Source organism: Stegostoma tigrinum, chromosome 1, assembly GCF_030684315.1.
Source record: "Stegostoma tigrinum isolate sSteTig4 chromosome 1, sSteTig4.hap1, whole genome shotgun sequence".
Taxonomy (NCBI): domain Eukaryota; kingdom Metazoa; phylum Chordata; class Chondrichthyes; order Orectolobiformes; family Stegostomatidae; genus Stegostoma; species Stegostoma tigrinum.
Genome location: NC_081354.1, coordinates 36,126,423 through 36,140,390, shown reverse-complemented (window position 1 = coordinate 36,140,390; position 13,968 = coordinate 36,126,423). Strand labels below are relative to the sequence as shown.

The window sequence follows — 13,968 nt, the reverse complement described above, 5'->3', positions numbered from 1 at the left end:
GCTTTATTGAAAGATCATCAGCTTAAAGCATTAATTCTTTCTTACTCGTAAGGTGCTGCCAGGACTTTTGAATATTTCCAGCATTTCCTCTGTTTACTCGAGATTGATTTTTGTGCTTTCATTTGTTCCTCAGTTTCAAAGAAGTTCAATACACTCTCACGGGAACTGCTTAATATCTGTCTAAAACGCGTATTACAGTTGGCTAGCTTTTATGTTGATGTTATTAAATTTAGATCTTAATTTACAATTTCAGTGTTTGCTTTGCTCAGAGGTATTGGCAGCATATGTATCTGTCCAAGACTTTTCAGGATTGTGAGGCCATAGTAGATGAGTGCTTTGGAAGGGGACTCACAATACGAATGTGACCGATGAAGCAGTTTTCATCCTGGGATCCTTTTTTCTGTCAGTTTTTTATGCTTTCTTTTGTATCTGCTGTCTGATCTTTGGCAATTATTCATGCCTTTTATTTCATCAATGCCTTTCATTTCTGTTGTGACCTGTTAATATAAATTTTTAACCATTTCCTGCTCTGGATTTCATAACTTCAAGGGGCATTCGCTTTGTTTTCTTATGTGAGCTTTCTTCACTGTATTCAGTTTTTGTTATTTTTTTAGTGCTGCTCATCTGTAATCGTGAAAGCGATTCGAGTTATTGTGCCCATTCCGGCTTTGTGTTAGGGAAACTCTGCTAATCTTACTTCTCTAAACTTTCCCTGTGGTCCTGCAAATTTAGGTCAGTATTGCAGCTGAGGCTGAATCATTGTTTTATGCATGTTCACTGAAACTTGTTTGCTCTTGCAGTCGTTGCTATAAAATCAATAATCCTGTACATCTTTTAAACAGCTTTTTCAATTTGTCCTGCCACCTTCAATGTTTTATGCACATACAGAGACCCCAGGTCTCTTTCCTGCACCCACATTTTAATTCTACCCTTCATTTTATATTCCATATTTTCAACCTTCTGACCAAAAAAATTACTTCATACCTCTTGTGTTAAAGTTAAATCTCTTTCAATTCTGAAGAGTTCCATGTCTGAAATGCTGTGCACTTCTTCACAGATGTCTTGCCTGACATGCTTTCTGTCTTTTCTAGAATTCTGTTTTTATTTCATTTTTTTTCATCAATGGCATAACTGATCCTTGAAAAGTATGGACCACACCATCTTAAGTAGCTAGGACCAGATCAGTTTAGTCAGTTGTGATACACTTTGACATTGCCAGGCAAGTCCTTTGTTCCTTACCTGCTTCACATGTCATGTGTAACTTTAATGACATACAGGAGAAATTGAGTGTATTGATGGATTGGTGCTAACATGGTAAACATTTTAATATAGTGATTGCATTCCAAATTAACCTACTGTATATTGAAATGCAATTACTGATACTTTTACATCTATGATTCAACCCTTGAATCATATGAAGTATTTATTAAAGACCACAAAATACTTTGTTAAAAACATAAAACTAGACATTTGTGTGGAAAACTTATGATTAACTTCTATTGGTTTGTTAACTATGAGAATGGAATAAAATTTTTGTTTTGCCTCATTTGAATTGCAAAAAAGCTATTGATTACTATTAAATTTGTATGAGTTTTGTCAGTAACACTTTGAGTCTTACAATATTTATTTAGAAAGTATTATATGTTCAACTAAACTGAAAATTGAATTTAATACATCTGAATACAAAACAATCTAATGAAATAACTTTAACAGTTCTGTGGAAGGGTTGGAATGTTAGTGTTTATTTTTGATGAACTTTGAGAGTGGTTAGAGCAAAGGTTTAATCACAATGCTGCTCAGACCGGATGCAATTTTCGTGTTAATAAAGTGTGAAGCTGGATGAACACAGCAGGCCAAGCAGCATCTCAGGAGCACAAAAGCTGACGTTTCAGGCCTAGACCCTTCATCAGAGAGGAGGATGAAGTGAGGGTTCTGGAATAAATAGGGAGAGAGAGGGAGGTGGACCGAAGATGGAGAGAAAAGAAGATAGTTGGAGAGGAGACGATAGGTGGGGAGGTAGGGAGGGGATAGGTCAGTCCAGGGAAGACGGACAGGTCAAGGAGGTGGGATGAGGTTAGTAGGTAGGAAATGGAGGTGCGGCTTGGAGTGGGAGGAAGGGATGGGTGAGAGGAAGAACCGGTTAGGGAGGCAGAGACAGACTGGGCTGGTTTTGGGATGCAGTGGGTGGAGGGTAAGAGCTGGGCTGGTTGTGAGATGCAGTGGGGGAGGGGACGAACTGGGCTGGTTTAGGGATGCAGTGGGGGAAGGGGAGATTTTGAATCTGGTGAAGTCCACATTGATAACATTGGGCTGCAGGGCTCCCAAGTGGAATATGAGTTGCTGTTCCTGCAACCTTCAGGTGGCATCATCGTGGCATTGCAAGAGGCCCATGATGGACATGTCATCTAAAGAATTGTTCGCGACTGGGAGGTGCAGTTGTTTATTGTGAACCGAGCAGAGGTGTTCTGCAAAGCGGTCCCCAAGCCTCCGCTTGGTTTCCCCAATGTAGAGGCAGCCACAACAAATACAATGGATACAGTATACCACATTGGCAGACGTGCAGGTGGACCTCTGCTTAATATGGAAAGTCATCTTGGGGCCTGGGATAGGGGTGAGGGAGGAGGTGTGGGGGCAAGTGTAGCACTTCCTGCAGTTGCAGGGGAAAGTGCCGGGTGTGGTGGGGTTGGAGGGCAGTGTGGAGCGAACAAGGGAGTCACGGAGAGAGTGGTGTCTCCAGAAAGCAGACAAGGATGGGGATGGAAAAATGTCTTGGGTGGTGGGGTCGGATTGTAGATGACGGAAGTGTCGGAGGATGATGCATTATATCCGGAGGTTGGTGGTGTGGTGTGTGAGAACGAGGGGGATCCTCTTTGGGCGGTTGTGGCGGGGGTGGGGTGTGAGGGACGTGTTGCGGGAAATGCGGGAGACGCGGTCAAGGGCGTTCTCGACCACTGTGGGGGGAAAGTTGCGGTCCTTGAAGAACTTGGACATCTGGGATGTGCGGGAGTGGAATGCCTCATCCTGGGACCAGATGCGGCGGTGGCGGAGGAATTAGGAATAGGGGATGGAATTTTTGCAGGAGGGTGGGTGGGAGGAGGTGTATTCTAGGTAGCTGTGGGAGTCGGTGGGCTTGAAATGGACATCAGCTCCAAGCTGGTTGCCTGAGATGGAGACTGAGAGGTCCAGGAAGGTGAGGGATGTGTTGGAAATGGCCCAGGTGAACTTCAGGTTGGGGTGGAAGGTATGGGTGAAGTTGATGAACTGTTTGAGCTCCTCTGGGGAGCAAGAGGCGGCGCCGATACAGTCATCAAAGTAACGGAGAAAGAGGTGGGGTTTGGGGCCTGTGTAGATGCGGAAGAGGGATTGTTCCACGTAACCTACAAAGAGGTTCCTTTCTCTCCATCTTCGGTCCGCCTCCCCCTCTCTCCCTATTTATTCCAGAACCCTCACCCCACCCCCCTCTCTGATGAAGGGTCTAGGCCCGAAACGTCAGCTTTTGTGCCCCTGAGATGCTGCTTGGCCTGCTGTGTTCATCCAGCTTCACACTTTATTATCTTGGATTCTCCAGCGTCTGCAGTTCCCATTATCTCTGATGCAATTTTTGTGTATTGTGTTATAAAAACAAATCCTGCTAAGAAATGTATCCCTTTTCTGTATCTTAGAATGTGATTAGGTAGCTAGCAGAATTTCTGTATGTTACCTGCACGTGCTTTAGTTCTGCAAACCAGCATCTGATTTTAAGGTAAAATTCTGTTGTAAGAGTAAAAATGTAATTGGTTTGGGCTAATACAAGTCTTGATAATTCCTTTACAGGCATCTTAACCTTTTAAGCACGGCTACTCCGGCTATTAGTGCCTGGCTTATTCCAATTGATCAGCTAAAATCCTCCTTGAATAAATTGGAAATGGAACGAACCCTGCGTGTATGTGCTGTAATGGGCTGTATCATGACAGAGGCGCTAGAGGTAATAGTAAACTATGTTTTTCCTCTTCAATAAATAAATTATTTTATTTACATTCTCAATATGACACTGGACTTGGTCCAGGCTACTTAAAGGAAGAAATACACAAAGAATGTTTCTTTGACACAAGCTATTTGCAATGTTAAATGCTTATCTACTGGCAGATTGCTTTTACAATCTGTATTAATTATTAGTGACAGATAGTAATGTACTTAAGCTTTATGTCAACAATAAACTGGATGGAAATGTAAGTTGTAAGGAGGACACAAATGCTGTAAATAGATAATGACGGACTAAGTGAGTGGGCAGTGAAATAGCAGATGGGGTGATGTGGTGAAAATATGGAGTTATTCGCCTTTTGTCCTAAAAGTAAAAAATCATTTTTTAAAAGGTATAAAATTTGATGTTGGTGTTCAGAGAAACTGGAATGTGTTTGCATATGGAACACAAAGGTAGCCTTCAAGTAAAGCAAACAACTTGGAAGACAAATAGCTTGCTGGCCTTTATTGCAGGGCGATTGTAATCCAGAAATAAAGAAGTATTGCTGCAGTTGTATGGGGCTTTGGTGACAATGTACTTTGAATACTGTATGCAATGTTGGTGTCTGTATTTATGTAATTATTCTTGCATTTAAGACAGTACTGCAGTGATTCACTATATTGGTTCCTAATATGAGAGTGCTGTCCTATGATATGCTGACTGAATTGGTTCTGTACTCCTGGAAGCTCAGAAGTATGAGAGGTGACCTCATTTAAAAAGTGAAGTGCGTGAACCGGGCAGACGCTGAAATTTGTTTCTGCTGGCTGGAAAAGGCACTAGACACAGAATCAGGATAAAAGCGATAGTTTAGAAAATGAAATGAAATATCTTCACCGAAAGTGTGGTTAAATCTCTAGAATGTTATGCTGAGGGCTGTGGATGCTTCAAAGCTGAATATATTTAATGCTAAGAGACAGAATTTGGTTCTTTGGGAAATCAAGAGATAGGTGAACAAGTGGGAAAATAGCTTTGAAGCCCAAGGTCAACCATGAGCGAATTGAATGGTGGAACAAGCTCAGTGAGTTCTGACGTCTGCTTCTATCACTTGGATAAAGGATTGATATTACTTTGACTCATCTAATTGATGTAAAATGAGACCTTTTGAAATGTAAATAAAATCAAGGTTTAAGGCAATTAATGTCTCTTGAAGCATCCAAAAGTTAGAAATACAGGAGCTCTATTTTTCGTGGCTGGGTTGTGGTTTATGACTTTACTGCTTAAATTAAGCATGTGATGGATAATAATTTTGTGAATCTGCCCTGTATTTTACCCGACTTTAATGAGCAGAACTTGATGTTGCACTACATGTGGGATCTGATCAAGCCTCTGTGTGACTGAAGCATCATTTCCTCACATTTGAGTTCCAGTACCCTTGAGCCAAATGACAACACTTCATTAAGCATTGGCTTTTATAATCTGTGCAGCAGCTTTTTGTGCAGTTGTTACTGTTCACCATTAGAAAGTATCTGAATCTGTTGTTCACGGATTCAGTGTGGCTGACTTCACACTTCTCATATTGAAATCCATCTGCTTTTATCTTGATCATTTATTTTCTCAGTGTCCCTTTCGATCATCTCTCGTCTGCAGAATATGTTTTGTCCTATTATAAAATTTCCAGGTATTTCATTAAGCAAGAAATGACTGGTTTGCAGCCAAATTTATTGTGGAGATTATTTTGTTTCTCAATGTGACCATATCATAATTTTTTTTTCCTCTGATGAGCTATGACAGAAGTCAAAATCTGCACATTATTGTCTGATAGGGAAGTATTAGAGAAAGCTCTCCATTAGATAGAGTGTAGAAAGCATTCTAGAAAGTTAGATTAAAGTTACGTATCAGTTAAGTGTTCTGGATGTTTTATTTTCTGTGGTCACCTAATAATTTATTCTTCCATTTTTCTTATTGATTTATTTATTTCCAGAGGAAGAGTGTGCACTTTCCCTTGAAGAGCAAGTACAATAGAGTCACCAAATTAGCTCGGCATCTACAAGAAAATCCTTCCTGTTTACTGTGCAATATACTTCATCGGTACCTGCAGCAGGCAGACTATTCTGTCATTGAGGATGCCACAATGGTAATTACTTTCAGCATATGTCATAAGCAACTCAGCACTAAGTGTGTGACAATTGACTGACTATATTATGACAAAAATACTCTTATACTTGGTTATCTAAATTATCTTATTAACAAAAGTAACTTTGTGCACTCAGTAAGATGCCATAAGTGCTAGGGTCTGTCTGAACCCTTGTGGCTCTGTTGTTCTTGTATTAGCACTGTTGTGGGATTAATCCAGGAACAGAAATGTAAATAAGAAAGAATGGTCCAGCAAAGAGAAGGTCCTTGGCCCATTGTGCCTATTCAAGCAGTTAAAAGCTAGTCAATTAATCTCAGTCATTCTGTTCTTTACCATAATACTGCACATCCTATTTTCAACTATATAAACCAACCTTGGTGTCACATTTGATCATGCAATAAGCTTCCGACTTCTCATTCTTGCCATCTGTAAGAATGCTTATTTACACCTTGGTAATGCTGCTTTTGTTTTAAACGCCTTCTCAACTCATCTGCGGAAACTCTGCGAGCTTTCATTACCTCCATGATTTTTAAATCACACTCTTGGCTGGCCTCCTGCATTTTACCTTCTGTACACATGATGTCGAAAAGTCAAGTCCTGTTCCTTTATCTATTGTTTTCTCACTGACCTGCAATATTCCAGTCAACCAACATTTCAACTTTAACATGCTTATTCTTATTTTTAATTCCTTCAATGGCTCATCTCTGTATCACTGTATTCTCCTTCAACCCAACAGCAGACTAAGAAATGTGCCCTTGAATTCTAATTACTTGTTTATTCTCATTAATAATTATAGCACCATTGGTGGCTGTGCTTTCACTTGTCTCAGCTCAAAGCTCTGGATTTCCCACCTTACACCTCTCTGCCTCTTTATTTTCCCTTTTACATTTAAGATGCAGCTTCTTTTTTCACCATGAGTTTGGCCATCTGATCTAATGTGGCTTATTTATTTCGCTTTACTACCTTAGGATGATTGATTACAACAAAGCTGCTATATTTATACAAGCTATTTCATGTATCCAATTATTTTGAATTCAACCAGCAGTTCAGAGGAGATGCAGTACCAAATGGAGCAGACCACTTGGCTTGCCCTGGAGCTTGCCTTCAGGCTCAGGGTTGAGGGATACCGGTCTATTAGGTTAATATGGGAAGGGCTTTCTGATGGTGTACCCTATTGTGGCTTTCCAGAAATGACCATAGTGGGGTCGCTATAGGTGGATCGGCTGGAGTGTCTGTCTGTTTATGTGAGTTTTCTATACGGATTAAGTAAATAATTATAGAATTGTGTCATCATGTTGCACAGATGGCAGACATATGGTCCATTTTCCATGCGCAAGTTAAATAAGCAGAATAATTAGAGCCGCTGTCTTTGTTTTCTTCATTGCCCTGAGATTATTTTCCCTTTCAAGGTATTGTCCAGGCTTCTTAAAAATTACTGCTGAATTTGTTTGGCTGCATTTTTATGCGATTTATTCAGATCAGAAAACTTGCTAATTAAATTGAAACATTTCATAGTCTCCCATTTTTTAAAAATCACTGTCTTAAATCTTTGCCCTCTGATTAGTGAGAGAGTTTTTCTCTAACTAATCTTCTCAAAACTCCTCTGAATTTAGACCACCTGTATTAAATTTCTGCTTAATGCCTCCTTGCTCCAAAATAAATAGCCCAAGCTCGTCTAGTCTTCTCAAGTAAATTATATTTTTCATTCTGTGTACCATTCTAATAACTCCTCTGCAGCCTCTCCAAGGCTTTGAATTAGGATTTTTAAAATACCAAGGGAAAATCCAGTTTTGTGCATAATCCAAATAAAAACTGTACAGTAGTTACAAATAATTGTGTTTATTTTTTGCAGAACAATGGTCTTCCTGCTCTTGTCACTCTAAAGAAAGGTTTGGTGGCATTAGCAAGGCAGTGGATGAAGTTCATAGTGGTCAGTCCAGCTTTCAAAGGAGTTAGTTTACAACTTAAACCAGCACAACTTCCAAAGCTGCAAACAGCAACACATATTGATCGTCAAGCTGGTGGCTTAGACAATGGAGGAGCCATCCAAAGTGATACAAGTGCTGATGGAGCAGAGTTTGAATTTGATGCTGGTAATCATAAATGCATTTTGTTGTTATAAATGCTGTTTTCGTAATCCATTTCTCATCGATGAAGACGATGTGCTGTAAAACATCTTTTATCCAAACCCTCATGAAAGTGATCAATAACTGAGAGGCAAGAGATTAAAATGGAAGTGGTTGAGCATGAAGAAACTTGAGCCTTGAGGAAGGGTCAAAAATCTTGAAGGGCTGGGGACTTTGAGGTCCAGTCGAATTAATGATAGGATGAATGACTATATCTTTTTCTTTCAAATGAATAGCAATAGCAATGGCAGGAGGCCATAAATGAAAAACCTCGGAAATCATGCCCACTAATTAAGAGCAGTGAGGGAGCAAGAGATTGGGGATTTGGAGAATGTGGAGATTGGCAAATACAAGTTGGAGAAAATGAGAGCCTGTGTGCTGGAGTAGGGACAGAAAGAAAGACTTCAGTATGAGAGAAAAGAAGGCAAGAGACCAGGTTTGGAGTTGAAGAGGTCTGTAAGGACTAGAGAGAAACCCTGATTGCTGAGACAAAACTACAGGCTTCCTTGACAGGCGTACAGCATTCCTGCTGTTCTTGCCATGTAGAAAGTATTGTCAAAGTACGTTTACCTTGCAAAGCCAGTAGTTTGCGGCACCCCTTTGCTACCTCCTTCCTAAGCCCAAGAAAACCATTGGCGACTATTTAAATCATCTGCCCTTTAATACAAAAGCCAAGTTTTGTGGATGCTGGAAATCTGAAATTAAAACCTGAAAATTCTGGAAATATTCAACAAATTAGGCACTATCTGTGAAAAGAAAAACTGAATTATAGACAATCATATTGCGGATGCCCGATATAAATTTGCAGAGCTCTTCCTTATTATCTCAAGTTGACATTGCAGCCTTTTCCCCACCATCTTTGATGCCTTTACTGATGAAAAATCTGTCCATCTCAGCTGTGAATATATTTAGCACCCCAGACTGAGCATTGGAGGGTGGGCATATTATAGTGAAATGTCATAATTTGAAATGCAACTGGGTGCGTCTTTCACTATCACACATTTCTTTGAAATAAAGTAGCCATCCAACAATAAATAACAACCTTTCAGTTCCTCTGTTCCTGATTGATACTTTGACAAGTAATGCATTAATATTTTAAACAATGAGTTTTTTGACATAAATTAGAATAGAAGAAAAAACTCAAAACTATTGAAACAGACTCAAATAGGGCATTTGCAAATAGGACAAGGAATAAGCTTTGAGGCTCCACATTGGGTTAGATTTCAAAGATATTCGACTGGAAATTGATATAAGCTGTTCTATTTAGAGATTCCTGTGAAGATCAAGCTTTGAAATATGAGTACAGTTCAAACATTCTATGTTCCAAATGACTTTTAATGAAAGGAAGAATGTACGGACCAAAATTTGAAGTTATAAAGTAATTTTCATGGCCCGCAAATGTCCAGGAAGTGCCCTCCACCCAATTAAGTACGTTGTGGAATGTAGCTGCTATTGGAGTGTAGGAAATGCAGCAACTAATTTTATGTAGCAAATTCACGCAAACAGCAATGTAATCATGGCAGATAATTTAAATTGTTTTTGAATTGATGCATGAGGGATAGCTATCCTCTTCTTTGAAATAGTGCCACAAGATTTTAACCTCCACCTGATCAGGCATACAGATCCTCTGTGTAGTGTTTCATCTGAATGACAGCATCTCCAATAGTGCAACCCTCCCTCAGTCCTATGCTGCAAGAACTGTATTGCCGCAAATGCTGGAGGGGGGGGCTTGAATTCTGAATGTATTGTGATTCTGAATTCAGTACACTACCAAGTAAGCGAGGGTGCTCTCTCGTAAAACAGCAGCTAGGCTAAAACAGACATCATGCTGGTGAGAGTGATATAGCCTTGGTGGGCAGTAGGTAACAGGGATAGTGAGTTTGAGGTATCGGGAAAATATGCTTGTACTTGCACTGAGCTGGACATTCTTGCAGACATTCAGGCTGAGATAGACAGACAGATTTTTCATCAGTAAAGGAATCCAGGATTATGGGCAAAAGGCAGAAAAGTTGAGTTGGGGATAATCAGCTTAGCCATGATCTCATTGATAGGTGGAACATACTCAATGGGCTGAATGGCTCCTATGCCTAATATGCTACATGGGAGGAAAGCATAGAAAATTTTACAGACAGCTGAGACTGCTGTAACCTAGGTGTGAACCTTTGACCAGGCTGACATGATCTGGTATCTTGGCCTCCTGCTCTTCCTCGGAAAGAGAAGATTCCATCTCTGCAGCATCCTGTCATGATGAGGTCTGGATTTCTCCCTGAAAGGCAGGCATCAGTCTTCCTCCACCTCTTCTGCCTTCACGATAAATGTAAAATACCATGTAAAGCAACTCTGGACTGTCAATGCTTTTCTGGGTGCACAATGGCTTTTTACAGAGGCCTGGGTGCAGGGGTTGCTTGTCAAGTCTGGTGTATGTGTTGAGTGGTAGGTTGCTCTGGGAATAGCTCATGGAATGTGGGGCCAGAATTGGACTTGACAGATGCTGTAGGGGCATGGTAGGTAATTAATATTGCACATTTGAGATATGGTGAAAAAATTCACTAGGCCTTGCAACAAACAGCTTCCCAAAAGCTCAGCAAAACTTGGATTCAGCCAAAAAAAATTCACCAGTGTCGGTGATTTTGGTGTTGTTTGAGAGTAAAAGAGTATCTGTGCTAGGAGAATAAAATACACGGTTGCAAGTAAAATACTTGATTTTTTCACTATAGCCAGCCTAGTAACCTTGATGCATGTTGGATAGTTATAGTTATTCAATTGAATGTATTATCATTAATTCTCGTCCTCTTATTGCAGCCACAGTAAGTGAGCACACCATGCTGTTAGAGAGTAGTCGTCCACCAGCGGGTGGAATTTCCTCTGGACCAGTAACTGGCTCTGACATCATGCGAAAATTGTCCAAAACAAATGCTCATGCACATGAATCCACACTTAAGATAAAAGTAGGTGAAAACAAACACAACTTGTAATCACAACTTAGATGTGGATACCATACAAATTTATTTATCTATTGTGATTTGTTGATAACCTCTTATTTGTCTGCAATTTTACAAATCCATTGTGAAATTTGTCTTCAGTTTGGAATGCTGCATCTTGTCAATAGCTAATATATTAAAGGCTGCCTAAATCAGTGTTTCGGTACTGATGAAAAATGGTCTGTATTAATTATTCTGAAGTTCTGCATTATAGTTTGATAATTACACCTTTACTCTAATCTCAAGAACATTTTTGATTATTTTCCTAATTTTCTATCACCTATACATTGTTAAGACTATAATTAGATTTAGAACTGTGGACAAATCGGCAGGTATTTTGTCTAGATTAGAAGGCTACCTTCCTGCTTTTAGAAGTTGGAGAGCACTAAATTTGGAGGAAAGCAGGATTTGTATGTTTTCTTTTAATATCTCACAACCAACCTGTCTTTAGCCCACAGTTCTCTGGTTCTCAGGGAGTTACCATTCCATTTCGATGTTCTACTTCCAACAAAAGAAATTTTTTGCAGCCTACAGTGGTGCAGAGTTATACAGTTCTGTAAAGATTAGATATTGGGGATTAGTACCAATGCTTAGGCCAAATAATCTATGAATTAGCCATACTTCCTATGAGCAACATAACCACTCTTAGCATGCATAATAAGACTTGTTTGAAAATGTTATGGTCTGCAATGATTTTAGAAATATTAACCCTGATTTTGCTATAATTTCGGTGACAAAACAGTCTGTATTTGCCACACTTACTCCGGTGAAACTAGTAGCAATCTTTGGAATCCACATGCTTGGGTAAAATCTAAAAATTGCTGCCTGTGGTTGTATACTTCGCCAGAGGGCTGGGACAACTGGATTGCAGTCAATGAGAAATGTTGTTATGGAGTAATGTTCAATTCCACACTTTGTTGGTCTTGCTGTGAGAAGCCTTGAAAGATTTGCATCTTTTTTGAATGAGGTATAATTGCATATTAGTACAACACACTACCTTCAGGGCTACTGCTAGATAAAATCATTGCCCTGGAGAAACTGACTTTATATTTGAGAACTGTCAGATTCTTGAGAACATGCATTTTTTCATTATGTTATGAAATATTTTAAGCATATATCTACATGTATTCTCTAATTTGTATATTAATTTAGTCAGAATCAATTGTTTCACTAGCTGGGAATATCAACTCAAAGTAACAGGTGTTAAGTAGAATTTATTTCCTTGCTTACTTTGAATTCTTTAATGTAATCAGATGCTCAGGCGCTTGCTAGCATTACTGTAAAGGCATTTATTTGATTTGATATCAGATTTAAGTTGCCACCAGGCAAGAAGTAATGCACATCACAGCTTACTCGCTTTTTGTTGGCACCTTCCTTTATTTTGTTTTAAAATTATTTTGTTGTCATATATATCTCGAAGATAGTGAGAAGTACTTTGCCATAACAGTCTGGCACCATTGGTTCAAATTGGGTGTCAAGCACAGCTGTTAGTCTTCTGCAAGGTGTTCCAACTCTTGGAGTTCCCCTCTGGGAACACCAACAGCTACACTGATGCCCCAGGAGACCTTGGCCTTGTTACCATCTGACACAGGCAAAGTCTACGTCCCAGACCTTCTGCTGCCAGGAGTCTCTGCTTCAGAAACCACCAATACCAAGACAGTAGACTCTGGGCCTACTGCCACCAGGAGTACCCAGTCTAGGCACCGTTGCTGCAAAGAGTCCAATTTCTAAGGTTTCACAGCGAACTTCATTGCTTTATTACTGACTAAAATTCAGGCTGTTTGGGAAATGAAGCTACCTAATTAAACATTGAAGTTAGTAGTTCAATTTAAATTCTTGATCACTGTGGCTTAAGGAGGTTAATATATTGTCTTTTCTCCTCATGAAGAAAGATTTTAAGGCAGAGGAACAAAGCAGTCTACCAAAGCCATTGGAGTAGACAGCTTGTTAAGCTTTAGGTTTTTTCGTTTAAAAAGTTGGAATAATATAAGCAGCCTGAATGGGTAGTGCCGAGCTCTCTCATAACCAGAATTTTTAGTTTTTCCAGCAGCAGTTGACACTTGGGACTCAGCATGGCTGGAAGTCAGTGAATTTCCCTTGACTGTTACACTCTCTCTCTCTCTCTCTCTCTCTCTCTCTCTCTCTGATTTCTTTGGATGTTTTTCTTCCTGGGCTGCTGGAATTGCATGTGAGATAATTTTGTTTTCTGAATTTGCCTTTTACCAAGGATGCATTAATGGGATGTTGCTTTATTGGAACAGTTACTGCCTATTATTAAAATAGTCTATTATTCTGATAAGTTTTCCAATCGCGTCGTTATTCCAAATTCCTCTTTCGTTTATAATTTAACAGAAATGTTGGAATAAATGGTGTTTGCTTAACTTTAAGTAGTTTGGCCAATCAAAATCCATCTGGAACACAACACCTTCCACAGCACCACCTCCTTAATATATTTTGAGGGGGTCTGGTCTGGTCCATAACACATTCAAAGTATTGAGACATCTTTTTGTTTTCTTTGCAGGGTGTCCACCCTTACCAGTCCCTCAGCTACACCAGTGGTGATACAGTCGCAGACTCACCAGCCCATGTCAGTCGTGCAGGACTACCAACAAGAGACAGTCCTAGAAAGGAAAGCCTACTTAGCTATCTGACTGGGAGCTTCCCTAGTCTTCACAATCTCCTTGAAGGAACTCCACAACGTGGTGCATCAGGAATTAAAAGCAGTTCACTTTCACGGCCAGGTACAACTCACATTGTTTGCAGAAATCCACTTCAGTGGTTGATGTC

The 13,968-nt window shown here is 39.8% G+C and overlaps 1 protein-coding gene across 4 annotated transcripts in view; it reads left to right on the top strand.

Moving 5' to 3' along the window:
• Positions 1-13,968, top strand: part of kiaa1109 (KIAA1109 ortholog) — a 438,508-nt gene that overhangs the window by 261,594 nt on the left and 162,946 nt on the right. For all 4 annotated transcript variants that reach the window (XM_048546322.2, XM_048546500.2, XM_048546414.2 and 1 more), the window contains exons 39-43: positions 3,814-3,964; positions 5,922-6,074; positions 7,927-8,167; positions 11,003-11,148; positions 13,703-13,922. In XM_048546322.2, the coding sequence (XP_048402279.2) occupies positions 3,814-3,964; positions 5,922-6,074; positions 7,927-8,167; positions 11,003-11,148; positions 13,703-13,922 (911 nt within the window). The remainder of the gene's footprint in view (positions 1-3,813; positions 3,965-5,921; positions 6,075-7,926; positions 8,168-11,002; positions 11,149-13,702; positions 13,923-13,968) is intronic.